This window comes from Streptopelia decaocto (genome assembly GCF_964273445.1).
Source record: "Streptopelia decaocto genome assembly, chromosome: 4".
Classification (NCBI taxonomy): Eukaryota; Metazoa; Chordata; class Aves; order Columbiformes; family Columbidae; genus Streptopelia; species Streptopelia decaocto.
Window position 1 is genome coordinate 36,104,228 of NC_138658.1, and position 23,654 is coordinate 36,127,881.

The 23,654-nt window shown below is 37.3% G+C and overlaps 1 protein-coding gene across 1 annotated transcript; it reads right to left on the minus strand.

Moving 5' to 3' along the window:
- Positions 1–5: 5 nt before the first annotated feature.
- Positions 6–23,654, minus strand: NAF1 (nuclear assembly factor 1 ribonucleoprotein). Its single transcript, XM_082050767.1, has 8 exons — positions 23,024–23,654; positions 21,591–21,729; positions 17,999–18,092; positions 14,343–14,425; positions 13,181–13,341; positions 9,312–9,363; positions 4,805–4,910; positions 6–2,204 (listed from the first exon to the last, which is right to left on the minus strand). The coding sequence occupies exons 1-8, from the start codon at positions 23,590–23,592 to the stop codon at positions 1,786–1,788; spliced, it is 1,623 nt and encodes a 540-aa protein (XP_081906893.1). The 5' UTR covers positions 23,593–23,654; the 3' UTR covers positions 6–1,785.

Consider the following 23,654-nt stretch of genomic DNA (forward strand, 5'->3'; position numbering starts at 1 on the left):
AGCCATCACTAGCAATCATAGTAGCTGGGCTACAGTTTCAACAGCCAGAAATTCAACCCTTTCTCCTTTCCCCCAAAACAGAAGTATTAGAAACAGGCTAGAATTGGACATTCTTTTTACTAGCAAAAAAAAAAAAAAAAAGTCTGCAAGAACTGAGTTAAACATTAATATCTGGAATGCTATTGTTCTGAAACAGTTTGTTGCCACTGTACCTGTTTGCCATAAAACCTGAGATCTATACAACCGTCTCAGGTTCACAACTAAGAAATAGTAGTTCTAGAGAATAACTATTTGAGTGTATTACAGAAACCTTTAGAAATCTGTAAATAAAATTTAACTCACAGTAGCAGCATCTTGTCAAGATGTTCCCTCCCTCTGTGCACTGAATTTTTGCTTCATTCTTAAGTTATTTGGAATTAGAAGTCCAAGCAACACCTGCAGAGCTTAATTAGCCTCTAAATACACATGCAAAGTAACAATGTCAAAATGAGTTTGAGAATAGAAATACATACTGCACACTTCTATCAGTTCTGTTCAATGGTTCAGAATGATGGTGTTGTTGATTAAAGATTAAAAAACCATTACAACTGGTAATGCTTCTTTAGAGGAAAAAAAAAAAAACATCTTTAAGATGCCTGTGTCCCACTATTTTTTTTTCTTTTTAAAATCTTCATGCAGTGTAAGGGTTTCCATTCTAGTTAGGTCAGAGCCACTTCCATGGAGACTACAGAAGTGCAATTGTAGGACTGATCCTTTAGACAGGTGGAAGTTGGTTCAGGTTGTCTTTGGTTGACAATTCCAATCCCCTCCTAGAAACAAGCTGGGAGAGCTGATGAATCTCATAATTTCAGAAGAGACAATTTTGACTGTAAAGACAATCAAACAGCTTTCTAGTACTACCTGCATTTTTGACACAAATTTAAAGGGAGTTCTGAAATGGCATACTTTCTCTACCTGACAGGTCTGATGACGTATTCCTAGAAAGGCTGACTATTCACTGTATTTATCTACGGTCATTTTTGCACTAAGAGCAAGGACAAGTTAGAGAAGTTATGCTGCTTTTTAACTTCCCCATACCATGGAGTTCTAAATCATAAAATAATTGCCAAACATCTAATAAATACATTGATTTTCTACAGCTATTGTAGGACACTACATCTGACAGAGTAATTCAGCTGCTGGTCCAAGTTCTGAGCTAGCTACTCCAGCTATTTAAAAAATGATAATCCAGTCCCAGTCTTTTAGTTAACAAGAAATTAATGAAATATTAAGCGTTGACTGAGTTTATACCTTATATACATAGTGGCAAAGCTAGGAAAAAAAATAGTTATCAGATTTTTAGTTTCCATACAAGTAGATTTCAAAACTTGCAGAAATCAAGAAAAATGGTTTTGCATAGCAATATACAACCACTCTAAATACATTAAAATACCATCTATGTGACATATCCTCATCACTATTAGACAATAATTATATAAACTCTTAAATTTATTACAAAATAATTTCCACCAATACATACCAGTCTCCAAAAAGTTTTTATTTATCATCCCAAACTAGTAGATATTACAAAAATAAACCATTATTTAATATTTTTATAATAGTTTTCTTTTTTGAAACTCCAAACATACAAAAAAAAATAGTTTCCTATGGATGTCCCACAAAGCATCAAATTCTGCATTTGTTCTCCTGTTGCAGAAAAATGACATCTCCAAAATAAGGTAATATGTTCTTGGCAGACTGTTCTTCCTCTAAACTGCAATGCTCTGTATGAATATCTATGGAAACCTAATAAGGCCTGAAGTGAGAAGGATGGCTATCTGGAGGAGGTGGAGGCGGTGGCGGTGGAGGTGGTAAGAATGGGTACGATGAGTTGTACATGTTTGGGCCTGCCCAAACCATATTCGGATTTGAAGGTGGAAGGTGGAACTGATGCACATCATTAACGGAATCAAAAACTGGAGGAGGAAAGGGATACTGTTGCATCATTGGATTTTCTTTTCTATGAGGCTGTGGAAACACTGGAGACTCCTGATGTATTCTGTTGTCTGAAGAGTACATCTGTGGTGGTTTTCCTTGTGGTCTCAAAAAACCTGGAGGGCCTGATGGAGGAAAAAAAGGATCCCTGGAGAACCCTCTGCCATGGTACCCCCTTGAATAACTTGAAGCAGGCTGTTGCATTGACTGATGAAGTCCCTTATTCTCACCTTAAAGAAAAAAAAGATTAAAATAATTTTTTAAAAATTCCAAAAACACACACAGAGTTTTAATATTATTTTGGACAGATGAAACTTAGTCATCACAAATCTTTCCAGCTGAAGTCAAGGAAATTTGAAAAGTAATCCTATCAACAAATAAAGCTAGCAAATAATACATAAACAACAAAATACTAGCAAGTCTACTGTTTAGTAACTCATCTTGATTTATTAAAGTAATATACAAAGGATGATCCTGAGGGTTTCAAATTCAGTCATTAAAAAAATAAACTTCATTTTCTTTCCCTCCAGGTATTTTCATTTGTATTAATGAATCACAGGAACATTTGAACCACGAGTATTTTGGAAGAGTTGGCTTAAAACAAGATTTGAAAACAACACATTTTCAAACTAATGATAAATCAATACTGCATTACAGCTTTCTGACCTGAGTTGGTATGACAGCACAGACACAGGACAAATTATTAAAACTCAAATTAATAAAATTAACTTACTCCATCAGAAAAAGGTAGCCTGTATCAATTAGCTTTCAGCATTCACCTTTCAGAGATTAATTTTTCCCTGTACAGGTCACTGTAAGCATATTTTTAAGGTTCATTACTAGTGTACTGCCACTTTATATAAATACCATAAAAGTATTAAGGAGATAAGCGCTATAAAATTAAGAGCATTGAAATAGTGAAAGTGTTCCAAAGAGCTGCTAAGATACACAAAAGGTGGTAGAACTTGAAACATGATCTCTGAAGGGTTTTAGGGCTAGAAGCAAAAAGGGATATAACATTGCATAAAATCACTGAATTTTAAGAACCTACATGGACCAAATCCTTGGCACTAGACTATATAGATGCATTTTCACCTTTGAAAAGCTAAGTCTGGAAAGGTAGTTGGATACCAAAATTTCCTACTCATTTTCAAAGGGGATTAGGACTTAGACTCCTTTGGTGCATGTCCACCTCTCTAAAGCACTGAAGTGAAAGTACTTGAGTGAATATTTTTGTTCTTTCTTCTCCTATCAAAGACTATAATAATGAGCCCATTTTAGAGTTTTATAAAGATGCAACCAAAACCCCAGCTGAGACTGAGTTTGTAGTCAATTTGCCAGATATCTTTGTTGCTGAGTTCCATAGCCAAACTAAATTGCACACTAATTTATACGACGTTATTTACTGAAAAACACAGCAAATTGTAACCCATACTCCCCTGACAGCTTGAGACAGTTCCCCCCGTTGTGTTCTCAGCTATGAAACATAGTTCAGTAACAGCCTCAGCAAGCCCTAGGCAAAGGCAGGTGTGTGATATACTGGCAGAATAAGGATATGGTGGAAAACATGCCATATGCTAGATAAGCAGAAACGAGGTGAGGAAAATAAGCATCAGCAATGAAAGTATGGCATGATTCAGATCCTTCCCACAAGGGAGAACTGTGAAAACCATAGAACAAAAGTCAGTCCAAGAAAGGTCACAGCTTTATTTAAAAGGTACAAGTGAGGAATGTACTGTACACAGAACAAAATGGTTAACAGGACAGTTACTAACTGCCCAGATCAAGAGAAAAGGGGTTCACTGGAGTGCAATGTTTAGCAGCTTTACAAAGAAAGAACAGCAAACTCACAGGAGTCAGTCCAAGAAAACCAATGGGAGGAAACAACTGTGCTGCTGACAGATGAAGCAACCTGATACGTAAGCAGCAGATTAAGAAGAAAAGGAGAGGGGATGAGTCAGTAGTTTTAAAGAGTGGTGCAAAAAGCATCCAACAATAGTAGACCAACGAGAACAGAGAAAGAAGGATGTGATTTAAATTATTTTAACCAAAACCAGCAACCAAAATGCAAAAAGTTTTGTCGGTAGAGAGGCACAAGACAGATCAAAAAATTTAGTTACTGCAAACAGAGCACAGCTGCAAGCATACACCTGCAACAGATCTATCAACAGCAGGAAGAAAGAAGGTGAAGGTGGCTATGTAAATGATGAAAACCTATACATAGCTTATTAAATTACTATAGGTTTGTTTATTTAATGACCGTGTTAGGTAAGCAAAGAGGTTCTCAGTGGACTACACAAGTACCAAATATTTTAAAGGAGCATTTATACGACATGGGTGAGGCAGAGCTTCCTTTTTCAGATAGTGGAATAGATTCCCCATCGAAGACTTGTCTTCTCCCTGTTTGTCAAAAAAATGGGTTTCCAGAAAACGTACATGGACTTTCTGTGTCTTCTACCTGCAATCAGAGGCTGAAGCTTAACTTGGGCCCAAATAACCTCTGCAATAAGCAAGCTCGAAACTCCAAAAGGTGGCATCTGTTCTCTATCCTCACTGTGTGCCAGCTGACACTGTCATAAGAGCCTTTGAATCTCCTCTGACAACTGTCCTGCTCCTAATACTATTTCCTTTTCACAGTTTAATGGAAAAAACCTTCATTTTCCTTGTAAAATAATTAAGGATTATAGCCAGAAATTCACAAATATAACTTTGAATAGCACAGAAACACTGATTAACTGTATGAAAGTCCAATCATTAAGATACATATCATTGTGCATTTCAAACTCAAGTTAACAGATAAAAGCATTGTTCTCCTATAGCATTTACTCACTTGAAGCATTTGTTTCTGATCTGAGTTTCTTCCTGCCTTGGCTTTGAAGCTTCTTTTTCTTCTGTTTTGCTTCTCTTTCTTTTTCATCATCACTGAAATCCAAGGCCTGGTAAAAAAAACAAAACAAAACAATACCAAAAAAGAGAAAAAAAAGCCATAGAAAGAGTGCACAGAGAACTTCAGTTCTAGCAATAAATAATTATTTAGAACACAATTTAGAAAACAGTTCATCCTGCAGTCAGCTTAGAAGAATATTAAAGCAGCACTTCCCTATTTTGCATTCAAAGAGCCATCGTTCAGCTGGGTTCTCAACACAATCAAAAACTTAACACTCCACAAATATCTCATAAGACAAATTATTTTCCTAGAACTGGCAACATTCAAGTACTGAGCACAAATTTTTGATTGCCTAGATGTTAGGAAAAAATGGGAATCTCTGAGGGAGCTGGCTAGTTATTGCCAAGGACAAGCTTTTAAGGGCAAACTGCAGAGTATCTGAAGTAAATATGGATTTTTAAAGTAGGTTCAAATTATCTTGGTAACCAATATGTAACTCAGCACAGTTAAACTACATTTAAAAATATCTCTAGTCTAAAATTGTCACTAAATGAGAATTTTCTGTAGTATATATTTAATAATACTGTTCCCATTAAACTTGCAATAGCAATGTTACTCCAAAGGAATTCTCAGCTTTGGAAAATGTTGTCATTTACAATAGATTCAATGTCACTGAAACATTTTGTTCCTGTTACGCAAGGTTTTGCTACCTTTTGAATCCAAGCTTACATTTAGAATTAGGAAATAAATCTGTTATCATAACTAGTTCTCCAAAAACACCTCACTCCTATGACTTTAAGAGGCAGGGTTTGTTCCCACCCTTCTCAAGTCTGAAAGGAAGGGTTCTGCTGCTTACTGATGTATCTCTACAGTATGTACAGAGTAACAATCTCAAAAACACCGCACTAAAACAGTGCCAGAAAAGCCACAAAGAAGTTAATTCCGAATACAACTATTTCCTCTTCTACATAACTGGATTATATTCTTACTCAAAAAAAGTCACAAAGAATGCAACAGGATGATGTATACCATGAAGTAAAATCTTTCACCAACTCCTACTTTTCCTCGGGACTTCAATGTGCCATCCTCCAGTAGAGCAGAAATAACGAACAACAGGCACCTTCCGTTGCTAGCTAATTTCCACATAACACTCCATAAAAGCTGCCTCACAATCACAGTTTTCTGCTCCTGCTAGCCTTGCAGCATACAGATCACATACTATGACCCCAAAGACAAGGCTACAGTTAAGCTGGGCTAATTACAAGCCTGTCAGAAAAGGAACACTTACCATACACCTTACTGTAGAAAGCATAAAAGGCGTAACATGGATTAATTTAACCGTCATGTAAGAATAAAGCTTCACAGTATCACAAAAAGAATTGACTCTAGCAATTGCACACAGTTTACTGTGGGAGCTGGCCAGAAAAGTTGAGGCAGCTGAGGGCTCTAGAAGACTGGCTGTAGAGACTATTTTAAACATCAGTAGCATAAAATTTAACCTGCACCCTTGTCAACAGCAATACCCTTCAAAGCAAAAGCTACTTTCTATCAGCTCATTAGCCATCACAGTTTGGACATCTAAGTGTAAACTCTTATTGTCAAAACTGTCCAAAGATTATTTTAATTAACACTACAGGATGTTAGATGCGGTGTTTTCTCCAAAACAGAGCACACATATCACAAAGTCAGAACAGCCATGGAAACAAAGGCATCATAAAAGCAATCAAGTTTGCCCATCTTTGCCATCACAGATTTCATTCAAGCTTGCCTCCTTGCTACAGGGAAGTACAGTAAACCTAAAGTTCCCCCTGTACTTTCAGATTCTAACCTGAAGGTAACACAGTATCATAATTACAATTACGAAAAAGAATAGAAAATGAAATACCAACTTTGGAAAAAACAATGGATCTATATCTGCAGAAGACTTGACCACATTTAGACAAATTTTAAAGTTACTTAGGCTACTACAAACTTAAATTTACAAGCTCATCTCCTTAGCAAATTTAAAAATATGACTAAGAAACAAAAAAAAAAAGCACACCATTAGCCAATCAGCACATTTTGTATCATCATCACTAGAAAATTTTTTCACATACAAAGACTAGCCAAAAGTTTCTAAGTATACAGAGTCTTTCAAATCTCTATTGATTACATACCTACAGTTCAATTCTATGAAACAAGTCTCAAACCATGATTCTCTGTGAGATGATGTCTCCCCAGGAAAGGAAGGCAATTAACAGAACTGACAGAGAAGCATTTTTTGAGAGAAGTTAACACTGCTCAGCTTAGTTCCATTGCAGGGGGGGGTGGAGTGGGGAAGAAATGCAAGAACTGACACTGTCCCTCACAGCATCCTTCTGGACAAGCTGTCCAACTGTGGGATTAGCAGGTTCATGGTACACCAGGTGAAAACTGGATGAAAGGCAGAGCTCAAAGGGTTGCAGTGAATGGAGCTACATCTGGCTGGTGACTGGTCAGCAGCAGTGTTCCTCAGGGTTCGGTTCTAGGGCCACTTCTGTCAATATATTTATCAACAACCTGGATGCAGGAGTTTAATGAACCATTAGCAAATTTGCTGATGATACAAAACTAAGAGGTGCTGTTGACTCTCTTGAGAGGCCTTGCAGAGGGATCCAGACAGATTGGAGCATTGGGCAATCAACTAGATGAAATTTAGAAATGCTCAATTCTGCACTTAGGATGGAACAACATCAGGAACAAGTATAAATGGGGAGAGGAGTGGCTGGAGAGCAGTTCTGCAGTAGGGATTTGAAGGTGCTGGTTGACAGCAGCTCAGTGTGAGCCAGCAGTAGAAGCTGCGAGAACAACCCATGTCCCGGGCTGCAAGCATAGTGCAAGCAGCCACTCCAAAGAGGTGATTATCCCACAATATTCAGCACCGGTGTGGCCTCACCTTGAGCGCTGTGTGCAGCTCTGGTGCTCACAATTTAAGAAGGATGTGAAGGTCCTTGAATGTGTCCAGAGGAAGGCAGCAAAGCTGGTGAAAGGGCTGCAGGAATGTCCTATGAGGAGTGGCTAAGGACTTCGGGCTTGTCTAGTTTGGAGAAAAGGAGGCTAAGGAGTGACCTCATGGCTCTCTACAGCTTCCAGACAATGAGACTTGGAGCGGGAGGTGCTGATCTCTTTGGTATCCAGTGATAGGACACATGGGAATGCTTCAAAGCTGTGCCAGGGCATGTTTATACTGGACATGAGGAAGCATTTCTTTATTGAGTGGTCAAACCCTGGAACAGGCTCCCTAGAGCAGCGGTTGATGTCCCAAGCCTGTCAGTGTTTAAGAGGTATTTGCACAATGCCCTTAATAACATGCTTTAGCTTTTGGTCAGCCCTGAAGTAGTCAGGCAGTTGAACTAAGTGATCATTGCAGGTCTCTTCCAAACAAAATATTCTAAAAATTGGTTAGAACACTAGAACAAAAACACACACAAAAAACACTTTCCTACTTAAATATAGACTAAGAAGCACATACTACATAGCTTAGAACTATGCTAACTACACAAGCTTTTAGAAGATTCAGAACAAGCAGATACAGATACTATACTGTAGTAAACACAAGGCTTCTAGGAATTTCACCTGTTTTGATTAAAATACGCTTCAAGTAGAAATTGCAAGGAAAAGTGACAGAAATCTCGAGCTAGAAAACAAATCTAATGAAAATATCTCAATAAAGCTATCAGCCTTGCAATTCTTATCGAAAAAGAGAATAGTAATGAAAAAAGTATAGTTAAGAGTCAAGTTAAGGAGCACTGGACAGGAAGCCTGGATGTCATTGCGTAAATCTTACAGATCCTACAGTAAGTATGTCAAGAGCTGAGAGGAGCTCTCCTTCTACACAATCATGTATGACTGCCTTTGTATGGAAGAAGCTCATCTCCCATAAAACTAGTGTTTTATAATAACAAACAGTAGAGAAATTTTACTAAGAAAACATTCAAAGAATGCAGAGGAGGTGTCAAGTTAATGTAACAAAGGAGACAGATTAAACACCCAAGTAGTACAGTTTGCAGAGTATTAGAAGGCCTTTGAAGACAAACATTTGCTTGTGGCAAGGGAAAAGAGAGAGCTGCACTGAAAGAAGAGCAAGAACAAAAATTCCCTAGCGGAAGAAAAATTATTCGGTAAGGTAAAAGCACTGCTAGTCAAAGCTGAACATTCAGGTTGTCAAACATATTCTTAAAGGACTTGAGGAACTGAAGATATACATTTTCCCAACTGCAAAAAGTAAGGATAGAAAGACAGCTAGTACTCTACGCTGACTGTGAAACCTCTCCAAGAAAAGCATGACCTTCTGTTCAATGAAGAAAACAGGTACATCCAACTCTTGTCTGCATAAAAAAACCCTTGCTAATTACTTACTCTGTGCATAATTTTTTCAACATATATATTATGTAATAAAAAACAACAAATTAAAAAAAAAATATATAGTTACCTCAGGTGGTGGTTCTTGGTCATTCTTCCAAGAAGCATCTGAACCTTTTTCCCTAAAAGAAAACAAACAAACAAAAACAACACACAATTAGACAATCAAGATGAAAGAAAATGGTGTAAGTGGGCTATGGAACATCTCTTGTTGGAGTCATGTAGTAGGAACCTATTCCAGGTTAGAAATAATTTGCAAGAACCGTACTGTAGCAAATAGGGTAACACTTTGTTCAAGGTACCAGATCTCCTACACTATGAACTGGCAGTTTTACAAGTGGCATTTGTTTTTTAATGTTGTTTCTAAGTGAATAGTAATGTCTGTGTCAACTTAGAACTTCACTACTTATGTCACTTGAAAAATCTTCCTACTTAAGTGAAGACTGAACATTTCACCCAGCTAATATTAAGCTTGATCAATATTCTCTCAAAACATCCTTTTGAGACTAAAGTGCTTTGAACCTCAATTGAGGTAGTTCACTGCAACTTATGCTAACTGCTGACTAGTCATAAGCTTTCTTACTCTTCTAGTTTCAGAATACAAATCTCCAGTTCAAAAGGACAATGAGCTAGTCTAGTAGGACACAGGTTTTAAGTACACCTATAGTGAACTGAATTTGGAAAAAAAAAAAGTCTAAGCTTGGTTTACAATTCTATTAATATAGGTTAGGTTTCACTTTCTATTAAATTGTAAATATGAAATTAAAAAGCTCAATCGTAATGCCTGACAAGCACCAAAATTAATTTGAAGTGGTGTCATTTATTTCACCCACCACTTAAAGAACTTCACTAAAAATCAAGTCATTTCTTTGATTAGCAAAAAATTTGTGGAAGAAATTTCAACTATCCTGTTGAAGTCTGTGGAAGGTTTTTCCACACTGCTCACAAATTTAATATATTTTGGTCTGAAACGTGAAGACACAATGTTCACCTACACAGACAAACTATGTAAAACCAAAAATTCTTAGTTGAAAACAGAACTAGATATTTAAAAATACCAACATGTTCAGCGTGAAAAGTCTTTCATCAGTGCTCTAATAACCAAGGAGGGGTTTATGTATTCACCAAATCAACGACAATCAAGCAGCAATAGCTACATCAAAGTACATAACCACTGGCTCTAGGTAGCCTAGACTTAGGAGGTCCTTAGTCGAAGGCTGCCCATGAGAATGCTGGTAAGTCATCTGGAGGTAGTTTGTGCCTCAACCTCTAACCATAAAACCAAAGCTCAGTCTCCACGTCACTAGAAAACCATAAAGACCCTCCACATTTGTGATTATAAGCAAATCATATTAGCATGCGAGCCATTTTGAAGTTCAATCAGAAGAAAATGTCACAAGGAAGAAAGAAAGATCAAGTGCTCTATAGGAGTAATTTCTCAACTGCAGAAAACTCTCTACCTATGCAATAACAAAAGGTAACACTTTTTAAATTATGAAACAACTTCTTTGTTTTTTCCCTCTCATCCTGTTATTTTGGGGCAATAAATGCCTACCAGAAATACCAGAGTACATGAGAACCTCCAAGACGTGTGGTCGTTAGACCATATGCAGTATTACTGACAGCAAAATTTAGACCTTGTAAATTCTTCAGGGCATCTTATCTCTCTCTCTCAAGGCAGCCTTCCCCATTTCAGCAAAACACAACACACTTTTCATGCTCTGAGATACTTAATAATCTTCTGAAAAGAACGAGATAGTAATTTCGGTCTTCCGGACTCAGGTACCGTAAGATCTCAAAGTCTAACAAAAGGAATCATTAAAGTCTAACAGAGGAATCATGAAAATACATGAGCTTCTTTAGAATTACTTTGTGTTTCAGGCAATAAAACACATCTATTTTTAGCAACAAATTATATTGCATTCAGGAATTTTTACACTACACTTTCATTTATTTTGCTATAAAGTGTAAGGCTTACTCACAGCGCTGCAACTTTGCACAATGCAAGCAGATTGCATGCCAGATTTCAGAAGAAGCTTCAAACTTAAGATTTCTTTCAGATCTCAATCCTGATTCCTTTTCAAAGTACCATCACAGTTTTGAGTAGCAGTTCTAAAACTTCAAGCCTACGCTACTTCACAAGCAGGTCTGCACAGCCAGACCAACAAAAAGCAGAAAACAAGTCACTGGTCATCAAATTTACAATGTGTTAAGGTCCAAAAGCCTTCTTGTGAAGCAATGACTAAAGCTCTGCTTTTCTACTATCCATGCTGTCCATATTGGTTTCTTTACATAGACATTACAGCACAGATGAGGAATCAAAATTATTTTTCCTTTTTCAATGACACCTAGTTTGTTAAAAGGCAGCTTCGAGAAATACTAATTGCCTCACAAAAGCTTTACTGTCAAAACTCAGAAATAAGACATTGTTTCAGTAAAATGTAATTTAAGTCACATTATTCAGAAATTATGGTTTACATCAGATTACACAGGTGTTAACACTGCTGACTGTAACGCATAGCAGGAAACAGTGTCTGATGCACTGTTCAGCTGCACTGATACGTCATGATGGAGTGAAACATCTTACCCAATGTTCAATTTTGTACCACGAATGATAGTGAAGTACTACCGAAAGACAGACAGTTCCCAAAACTAGCTGCAAGGCATGCAACAAACTAAAACATGAGTCTCACATCTCAGATGCTGAGTATGGCACACAGTTCTTGATATAGTAAGCAGAGGAAAAAAGTCTGTGCAGTTACTGTGTTAAGCAACAGAGTTTAATGGCACAAATCAAAGACCAGCTGGCATTAAAATGCTGCAGAAAAAAAAAAAAAACAAAAAAACCCAAGCAGCAGAGTGAGAAAGTGATCTATTTTAGTCTTCACTGAAAATAAAAATATGCTTGTTGCTTCCACAGAAATTCGTAAGGATGGAAAAAATAATTTAAAAAAAGACTCCTGCAGGCCTAGCCACATGTATGACTAACGAAAAAAATTATTCAGCATGAATACTGGCAGAGTTGCAATTAATGCAGACATTAATATTACTGGCTAGAGTCAGAAAATACTGAAAGTCAGATGAGAACTAATCCTAACAGAGACTAAGTCTCTTGTATAACAAAGGACTTTTTTTAACCTATTGATTAATATTTGTCTGAAGTAACTATAAGTAGAACACTAATATCTAGTAGTCATTTATTACACTTTATTTCTTATTCTGTATCTTTGAGTATACTTCCTTTAAAATGGCAACAAGTCACAATATTTTCCTCAGGCAGACCAGGATACACCAATACTATTGAGAAGTTCCTGAGCATGATAGTACGTTGTCACTCAAATCCCCCTCTCTCCCAAATTTACAGCAGGTAATTTTCATAGATAATTGTTATTCCTCAACTGCACAACAGATTTATTGATAATTAAATTTCAGTTCTGGCCTTGTAACATGAAATCAAAATAGTATATAAATACAAACTTGTTCAAAATTCAAACAGATTTATTTTAAATTATGAAACTAAACAACAAGCTGCAGAACAACAAAATCTGGAAAGTTCAGTTCACAAAACCCATGCATGTGTGTCTGTGTGAGCATGTGGGGGAAGGAAGTACCAATGAATGTTTTTCTGATTATGATATTTTAGGTAACAAAGAAACATGAAAAGCAAGAGAGCTTAATATATTAAATTGAATAAGAAGCCACTAAACTTAGCAATTATAACACTTTAGAAGCTTGTAGTTTACAGCTACCTGTACTGTTCTGAAAGACAAAACAGTACAACTTCGTTACTACAACACAATTAAGAATATCTAAAAAACCAAAAGTTTTAGTGTCAAGCTTAGTCCTACAGTTTCTCACTCAAGGCTAAACTTAAATCCTGGATTTTTACTTATCTTAAAAAATACATTATAACCAGATAAGAAAAAAAGTCAAACTCACTGTTTTAGTTTCTCTGCAAATATATACTGGGTGAAGTCTTCCACTGATGGAGCAAAATACATGCTATCTTGCACAGTAATACCTTTTGCTATTATATGCTCAGAGCTGTTAAATCTCAACACATAAAAGGGATGCAAAACAGGACCAAACACCTCAAATATCTGAAAAACAAAAAAAAATGTTAAAATAAACCACCAAGAGTAGGTAGCTAATTTCATTTAGACAACTGGGAAGCTTTAAGATGCTTTGTATTTAAGAAGGTTGATATCTTCAAAAAGCAGTATAAAACATAGTTACTTTAATGCTTCAGTTTTACTAGCACATTTTGTTTGACAGTATATTTCCCCAGCTACTGTTTAAGTCATAATTTGGAAAAGTTCTCGTAAGTTGATGTTGCCTTCGCCTACCCAACTGCACCTCTTTCCACTGTCTGCTCTGTTCTCTCTCTGTTATGCCTTCAAATATCTTGCATCTGGAACAATCATCTATTCCTCAAAGTTCACCTTTACAAGATGCCTTTATGTCAGTTCCTGTCTGCTCCCCAATTCCATAGAGAATAGAGAATTCTGAAATCTTGTACGGAACAGCTGCAAATTCAGGCTGTGTTTTTTTGTTTCACTCACATCTAGCATTCAAAGATGTTACAGTAGTAACTGTTCTAAATGATGGTTTTCCTTCCCCAGAAAACACAGAAAATTCAATGCAACATCCCTCTCAGCAAATATTCCTCATTATACTTGCATAAAGCACACATCGGCCTTAAACCGGAATAGCAGGGCATAGATATGTAAACATTCCCCATTTTTCCTGAAACTTTACTCTGATTTCTCTGATCTTTGCCCCCAACTCCTGGCAACAAAAGAGCGCAACCTGTTACTCAAGGCATGATACATCTAAAAGCAACCTCTTCCTCTCCATGAGCACGTTCATAAAATAGGAACTCATTGCACACTGTAACTCTGTAAGGATGCAATGAATTCCAGGTTAGGAATTCTTGAGAAAACAAAAAAATAGATGACTATAGCAAGAGTCAAAAGCTCAAACAAAAACTACATATCAAGGAAACATCTTTCATTTAGTCAGCTTCAACACTACTTGTTGCAACATAAAAGAATATTTTTAATTTAAATCAAAATAACAGATTTTTACGCTTTACACACACCTTTCCTGCTGCTTGCCGATCTTCTTTAAAAATTATGCTGTCTTCATTTATTGGAGGTAGGCCTCTCATTGATTCAATTATTACTGAAATGGAAAAAAAAATAATTAGAACTTTGTTTCAACAGTAATATGTAGTTAACTGCAGAGAAACATAACAAGCCACTCCACTATTTGTCTATTCAAGTTCACAGAGCTTCACTGGAAAATTCTTGCACACACACAAAACTACTTACAATCATACATGCCTTCTCCAGGTATATATAAGTGGTAAGATCTATGCTTGTTACAGAGTTATTGTTCTCTGGGGTGAAGAAAGGAAACCAGATAATAGGTGCAAAAGAGAAGTCTCAGATATGTGATATACGTGTTGTATTTACCCAGGATGTTTCTTAATTAAGTGCACAGCAGCAATAATCTGTGTTTTTTGAGCACAGATATATTCTGCCTTCTTAGTATTCCAAATGAAATTCTCCTTGGAAAAAAGAATGGAGATGGCTATTCATTACAGCTTGCCCTTGTAAGTCATAAGAATTAGATCAGAACACAAATGATGTCAGTCCAGTCACAGTAGCAACTGCTAGCGTCATTTCTGTATGCAGATATACAATTTGAAATACATTTCTGTAATTTAATGTCATGTAACAGTTTTATATTACATTTGGGCCTTATCAATGATTAATGATGGTATGAGTGGTCAGAGTGAGCAAGTCATTCCAGTAGCTGAAAATATGAAATTGTAACACTTAGTAGACTTAAACATTTATAAATGGACACAGAGCATGTTCTTCCTCTGTTAAATACATTATTTAATATACAGGCTGCTTCTTTTTTAGTCTTTCCAGATTCAAGAGACAGAAAGAGTTTATTCTTTACTGAAATTTTTAGAATAGTTCACTCTCCTCGTTGGTAGTAGTCCACATTTGTTGCTTTAGCCTATAGAAATACTGGGTCTTCCTTTATGTTCAGCAGGAATTATGCATAAAGCTGTCAATACAGAGGCCTAGAGGCATTACACTCAAAAATTCTCATTCTGAAGGTAATCTTTTCTACCTCTAAACCAACAGAACACTCAAGCATTCTCAATACCTCTCCATCATCAAATAGTCACCCAAGCACTTAGTGTCACTCAAATAGAAACTAACAAGATTATCACTGCTAAACTTACCTAACAAGACTTAAAGCAATAAACATCTCATCAAGCTAAAACTCCAGCTTTGTTACTATTTCAATCTGCAAGCACCTTGTGACGTGCCAAGCAAGCCTGTGACAATGCAACAGGCTTAATAGTTCACTGAATTTCTAAACACACACCAAAAACTTCCACAAAATGCGCTCCATTTGACTGATTGCACATAGCCCCTAGTTTTCCAGCAGGCTAACAAAAATATTCTAAAAACATAAGTCATGCCAGTCCCATAAAACCCAGGAGAAACATTATCACTTGCAGACTATTTGACTTATACCTCCCCTATCCCCACCCACCCAAAATCCGCATCTTCTACTCTTCCAGGGCCGAAAGTGCAGTCCCAGGGCAGGTTTCAAATATATACCAAAGCTGTTTACTTTCCAGGCTACAACCCACACAGTGAAATTTTCCTGTAAGTACCTTGAAGCAAAACACAGGAAGAGTTCTGTTAAATTCTGATACACTGAGCAGGAAAAGTTCACAGAAAGTACTGTCATCTTCCTTTTAACCGGTGTGAAGCAATTATGAATCTAAACTGACATAGCTTTCAGTTAACCTCATAGTATGAAATAGCCAACTTATAGGTATCACATGCTGCAGACTGATGAACCTGGAAGCTTGCTGCAGAGAACAGCAGAGATTTCTGATACAAAGGGACAGTGTTCAGGACACCAATTGTGCCAAAATAGTATTTGAGATTTCCAAATGAGGCCTCGACCTCCCTGTATACACAGGTATCAATTTAGTTCAAAAACTAACCCACAATTATTATAGATGGCAGAGTCCCCAATACAGCCACAAAACAATTGAAACTGAGGCCACTCAGACACCTGTTTCCAGAAGAAATTAAAATAAAGGAAAACATGTAGAAAGAAGTCATAAAGCAAGGTGGTAAAAGCAGAAAAATAACAAGGATATCATGGGGTTTTATTCCGTTCTTATAGTTTTATTTCATGAATGATTATTAGTCTGGTTTCTAACTTTCACCAACCAATCCAAGTTCAACAATTCATATATTTCAGTTACGTAAAATAGGATACAGACTCCAAAATTCACCTGGCAGTAAATGCACAGGATTTGAAAAGGTTATAGACACCAAAGAGGATTAGAAATTAAGGACAGTTTTCATAATTGAAGTCTTTAAAAACAGCTTTGTTTAAACATTTACATACTAGATCAAAAATAATTGCAAACTATGATTTAACCACTTCTCTCAACTTATTTTCAAACTATGACTTTAGATGTAAACAGCTTTCTTCAAGTCCCCATAAATATCAATAAGCAAGAAAGGGCAAAGTATAATGATAGAACAATGACTAGACTACTACCTTCCACATTCTCAAGACAGCTTCCTGCACATGAATTAAATCTAACTCTAAACCAACAAAAACAACTAATATACTGTAAAGGAATTGCCTGTATTACCCAGAGTCTTTTACAATATAAGAAAATTGAATAGCAAATGGATATCTGCTTTAATTCTTTTGTACCCCATTCAACATAAATACTTCACATTGAACTTTGTTTCTAATTTTCACAAGCAAATTGCTTTGAAAGCAGATCAAGCAAAATGGAACACCTGAAGTAAGCTTAAATATAACCATACCATGGATATTTATTAATACCAGCTTCAGCAAAACTTTGATTTCACGTATCAAAAACTGAGGTCCCAAGTATATCTGAAAATATCCCTAAATGCATATTGCCTGCAGTTAGGCTTGCGTCCAGTGTACATCTCAATCCCATTAAGCTTGCCTTCCAGCACCTACATACCATGTTAGTCATGCTCTCCTATGACTGCCAAAACTGGCAGTCTGTATTTAGTCAAGGTGCCGAAAGTGAGATGAGTTAAAAAAAACAAAACAAAACCAAACAAACAAAAAAAACCACACACCAAAAAAAAAAACAACAAAAAACAAACAAACAAAACAAACAAAAAAAAAAACCAAACCACATAATATACATAATATGCCAATTGCTCAAGCACTGCTACACTGGCTAAAGAAGTAAGCCTTTTTCCTGTCCTCATATGTTAACAAGCAAGCACGTGGGACTGCATCTGTACTTCCAGTTGTACACTTCCTGTACCTCCAGAGACAATTCAAATATAGCATGTACAACTGGAAGATTTCTTAAAATACTGCAAATTATCAATCTTATTGTTGCTAGAATAAAAAGATCCTAATAGACGGTGAAAAGGGGCTTTTATGTAAAGATCAGAACATGAAAGTCACACAAAAATACATTCATAATAGTTGTAGCATCTTACATCTTTAAAAGGCATAAGCCAACTAAAATGGAATACAATACAAATGTCACTTGGTAGTTTGAGTTCTCATTCAGCAACTTGTTACTCCCTGAAACAGAATGCTGCAGTACTAACACTTTCAGGGAACAGTTAAGTACACAACTAATGCAGAGATATACAAAAATCATTTTAATTAAAACTAAAGCAAACGTATCTTGCCTACCTAGATTCTCAATGATGCTGGAAACTGTCCCAAAGAGTTTCAGTTCAACATTATCAGGAAGAATTATTGCTAGGTCTTCAACAGGAGGCAGCTCCTGAAAATACCAAATAAATATTCAGAATATAATCTTATCACACAAAGACTTTCATCTCTTTCTTGCTTAAATTTGACAATTACAAAAACCTCCTAGCATTTTTAAGACTTAATTTAAAAACTATAGTTTGATTTGTCTTGTTCAGAATAATTCTAAATGAACTCATCTTGGAGGAATGTCACTTCTGAAGGCACCTATTCTATTGAGATACTACTATACACATTTCCAGCGCAACTGAAGTAGAAGCCAATTTTATTCAACTAGAGAAAACCAATAACTGCTAGATATTTTGTTAATTTTTTTAACTTTCAGGTTAAATAAATTAAGTTCCATGTACAACACAACAATTTGATAATCAGCAATCAAAACAAAAGACAATCTGTAACCACATTCAATGCACAACAGAAGAAAAATGTACATAGCAAGAGATAAAATACTATGAAAAATATTACATACAAAATGTCTGTCCATTTATGCCACAACTCAGATTATAGAAGATGTATGGGTTGTCATGATCTTTAAAGAGAAAATTAGTTCTGGCTAGAAGTCGTATTTGGTAAAAGCGGATAATCCTAGGCAATAGTTTGGAAATAAGTGCCAAGCTTCAGATACACAAATAAATACTGCACAAACAATATGGAAATTGAGCCTTTTCCTCAAGTGTCAGCATCAAAATCTGTTATCAAAGGCTGATTAACATCAAACATATAATCTACCTCCAATTTACTCATAAGATTTCTATGTATATACTGTAATGCTGTTAATTCAATATGGACTATGTGGAATACAAGGTAAGGGCAACTAGAGTAAAAACTATCTTCAAGTTCAACATCATATGAATTTGGAAGTAGAGTTCAAACCTTAGCACTGAACTGCACTTTTAAAGGCCATCGCCAAGAAATAAAATCTCTCTCCGATAGAAGAATCTTACCCTGTCTTATCAAAACTTCACCTGATACATCTCCACTCTTAGCAAAAGTGCTTGGCAAAGGCTTCTAGAGCAACACAAAGACCAAACAGAAGCAAACACTTTATCAGATCAGAAAATATAGCATTAAAGCCCAGATGCGAATTCAGATAGAAACACCATACCTTCTACAGGACAGTAAGTTTTCCAACATTAAACCAACTCCACTGCTAAGACTTAACTGAGTCATGGAAGCCAGAACAAGTCAAAGGCAAAAATACAGAAGGAAAAAAGCTAAGATCATAGAATGGTTTGGGTTGCAAGGGACATTAAATATCAGTTCAAATGTTCTCGCCGTGGACAGGGACATGTTCCTCTAGACCAACCCTCAAAGTCCCATTCAACCTCCCACTGATGAGGCATCCACAGCTTCTCTGGGTAGCCTGTTCCTGTGCTTCATCATCCTCATGGTGAAGAATTTCTACATTATATCTAACCTAAATCTGTCCTTTTTTAGTTTATAGCCATTACCCCTTGTCCTATTACAAGATGCTCTTGTAAAAAGTCTCCCTCCAGCTTTCTTCTAGGGCCCCTTTAGGTACTAGAAGGCTGCTGTAAGGTCTTCCCAGAGCCTTCTCTTCTCCAGGTTGAAGAACTCCAGTTCTCTCAGCCTGTCCCCAGGAGAGGTGCTCTGATCATATTTGTGGCCCTCCTCTGGACTCGCTCCAACAGGTCCATGTCCTTCTTAGGTTGGGGATTTTGATCCAAAATCTCAAATTGGTAAACTGTCATACTGTACACAATATCTGTCAGTTCTACACTTCAAAGCAAGAGGTTTCCAAAACAGTTCCACTAGCACTCCTTAATATGTGCATGCTTTTCCCCCTAAGCACATACTCCAGTTAAATAGTTTATCTTTCACCCATGCTTTAGCAAGTTAGCTAGTTAGGAACTTTTACCAAAAGACTAATCATACATTTTAATTTGCCAATTGTATGCCATCAAATTTACATAAGACAATCTACAATATCTTACACAGAATTAGTCTATGCAAGATTAGCCTATTACTGTAGAATGGCTTAGTACAGGATAGAGTAAATAAAGTAGTTGCTAGAGCTTCAGTTCTTATCAACTATCACAGGTAAAAAGCTATAGCTTTGCTGAGCCAATGAAATTAACCAGGCCAGTACTTAAAAGGAAGACAATGTTCTGTAAGCACTTGGACTTGAAGCTAGTAAGCTAATGAGACAAAAGAGCAGATCAGCAAAGCATTTTGAGACTAACATTATTTAAGTAACTGAGATAAAAGGTAAATAAAACCTGATAAGTACATCTACTTGAGGAAGGATTTTTGTTCAGAAGTCCAGTGTTGTAAAATTGTTTTAATAGAACTACTTAAAATGGTTCTACTATCAATCATACTTCAAATCAAAGCACACGCAAGCAGCAATTGCTTTGATATTTTAATCCTTCAGAACATAATGTTACGCGTATTTCTTAATCTTTTATTAATTTCAGGGATAAAAGAAAATCCTAAGAGTTTTTATTTACTCCAGGTATCTGCACAGCAACAGTTCAAGAATTATCAACATACTCCCATATCCTGATGTTGCTACTACTACTGTGTGTCAATGCCTCAGCCTTTCCAGAGAGTCATCTAGCATTTCATTACAAACTGTTACAGAGCACTGAAGCAAAGGTAAATGTATCCAAATGCATCTGTTCTTCAGAGGTTTTTTCTCTACCTTTCTAATAATTTCTTGTACCCTTCCATCAGGCTTATTTCTCATTCCATAAACCATTTTTATCAAGGGGAGAGATCTACAGAATAATAGCTGAAGATATACTGTCAATGTAAATTGACACTGCAGTGTTACATTATCCTTTTATTTGTAATCCATTAAAAATGATGCATAACTAATTATCCATTAGCAGATTATTACTAAAACTCATTCCTTTCAGCCTCTTAATTTTGAGATAATGAGCAATAAGGGCAGCAAAACTTAATGAGTACGGCATTTATGAGAACCAAAGCCAAAAGACAGTATCTTGATGCAAATTAAAGCTCTGATCTGCAATAAATAAAACAGTGCTGTAACAAAAATTGCAGAATAAAACAAATGCAAACCATTTCTATGACTGCTCTAATAATTTTGCTTAAGTGAGTAGAGGCAATGTAATCTGAACCTCTGTGGGGCTTAATATAACATCCAAAATTTTTACCTCAAGGCTAAACATATTTGAAATATGACTGCAAGACATATCAGACCTTCAAGTCTCTCACATAGAGAAAGGATGATGAAAGCCTGCAATATACAAACAAAAAAAAAAGTACTAAAAGATCCAGAATTTTATCCAGAAATTTGTTTTTGTTAATTACAATTCTGATTTTACACAAATATGAACCTTCAGAGGGGTCTTAATATACTGAAAAAATAGGACATTTTAAGTAATTAACTGTGCTGTATCTGAATTAGTATAAAAACTTACATTCAATCATTAAGTACTGCAATGACTTAAAATATATTAAGTTAAAATATTTTAAGTTGGGTTACTAGAAAAGGGTTTAAAAGATAACACACTGTACTTACATCGATAGGCAACTCATCTTTTGTTTTAACACAGTAAGATCTGTTATCCTTCCCATTCAGATGATCATCTTCGTCAGAAACTACTGAAGGAGAACATGAAGAAGAAGACGTACTTGATGAACTATCTGAATCCGTATCACTGAACAAAACAAACACAGGAGTTAGAACATAGACTTGTACATCAGAGATAAAAAGAGTGGATAGATTATAAATTACTCAAATACCTTTGCTTACTAGATATGTTTTTCTTAAACGGTTACATTTGTATATAGAGGAACAGCAATCTTTCCTGAACTTACAAGCTAGTCGACAAAACCATAAATAATAATTAAAAAAAAAAATCTGAGAACCATAGCTCTAGTAGCTCTGGGCAAATGCTAACAACTGCTAGCAACTGTTGCTGCATTTTTTTTTCGATAATTGCTGACAAATAAGAGCATCTCTCCAAACAAACCTTTTGAAAATAGCCAAATATGGACTTACTGGAACAAAATCAATATAGCAGAAAGCCAAAAAAAAAAAAAAAAAAAAATAAAAAAAATCAGATTATAGATTTGGAAGTAAAAAAGACTACAGGTGAAACCTTTGCTATAGGTCAGGAATTTCACTCTAGATCAGACCTCAACGTTCTAGGAAAACTTTGAACAAAGCAAACCAAGTACTTGCAAAGTCAAGATTTATCCCATCAGCTGCTAACAAAGCTCAGTATCTTCTTATTAAGTGGAGATACTTACGCTTCATTTCAGTCTTCACTAGTTAGAAGGAGCCACACCTAGCTTGCTGCGATGGCCCCAAACCACAAAAACTCAGTAAAACTGACAGAGTGTGCAAGCTTCTAAGACTGAAACAGAGCCCACATCTAACCAAAGTTACTTTTTACCAACTATACTGGACACCAATACACAGACACAAGTAGAAGATGGAACCTTTTATAAACAAAAAATGCAAGTCAAGAATGAGCTTTTCCAACAAGATGCCAAAACTAGAACATGAGTTAAAATCTGCAGATTCTTTACCTTGAATCCTACACTTTTTTTTTTTTTTTCAGCAATAACACTCCAGGTGTTTTGTCACAAGTGATGTAGAAGCACCCTGTGAGGACCATATCAAATGGAATTCAAACAGACACACTGGCGCAACCAACCTGATGGTCTACAGGCCACCACACCAAACTCATGTTCTCATTAAATCGTCTAGCATTACAGTCATTGGAGACTTATTAATTCAAAAATAAAACTACTATTGAAACATAACTGAAAACGTCATCCTTAACGGGAAAGCTACAGAAGCTGCAACAGTGTGGCAGCGGAGGGGGGCGGACCCGGACACCCCGCTCCGAGAACGCTGAGCCACAGGACCGCCGGCCTCCGGTGAACGAGCGACCCGCGGAAAGAGACGCGGCCCTCACGGCCTAGACACGGGGCTAAACCCACCTGTCCGAGTCCGATAAGGAGGCGGCGGCAGGCGGGGGCCCGCTGGGATCCTCAGACGGCGGTGAGCAGGGCGCTGCCCCAGCTGGGGGCGGCGGGCGCTGCTCTTCCCCACCGCCCTCCCGGGGCTTCGGCGCCCCCTCCGCGCTTGCCGCCTGCTCTTGGCCCAGCGCCCTGTCCGTTTGGGCCGCCTGCTCTTCGCTCGGCGCTCCCTCTGTGCTGGCCGCAAGCTCTTCGCGCAGACCCCCCTCCATGTTCACCACCTGCTCCTCGTCCAGCTCCCGCTTCGTGCTGGTCGCCTGCTCCTCGCCCGGCGCCCCGTCCGCGCTCGCCGCTTGCTCTTCGCCCGGCGCTCCCTCCATGCCGGCAGCCCGTTCCTGGCCCGGTACCCCATCCATGCTGACCTCACCCAGCGGCCCCTCCGTGCTGACTGCTTGCTCCCGGCCTGGCAGCCCCTCCACGCTAACCGCCTGCTCCTCGCGCGGGGGCTCCTCCGTGCCGGCCGCCTGCTCGGTGCCGGGCTCAAAGCCCAGGCTCTCCATCTGCGCCACCATCTCCCCCTCAGCCTCCATGCCGGCACTAACGGCGCGCGCCCCAGCCGCCCCACGCGGCCCGCAGCCCCGCCCCCAGCCAC

What these genes read in the sequence shown, in the direction of transcription:
- NAF1 (XM_082050767.1), bottom strand. Translation starts at nt 23,592, where the DNA reads ATGGAGGCTGAGGGGGAGATGGTGGCGCAGATGGAGAGCCTGGGCTTT. An exon ending in TCCTTATCGGACTCGGACAG is followed by an intron (nt 21,730 to 23,023) that starts GTGGGTTTAGCC and finishes TGTTTTGTTCAG; the next exon opens with TGATACGGATTCAGATAGTT. An exon ending in TTTGCAGAGAAACTAAAACA is followed by an intron (nt 9,364 to 13,180) that starts GTGAGTTTGACT and finishes GTTTTCTTTTAG; the next exon opens with GGAAAAAGGTTCAGATGCTT.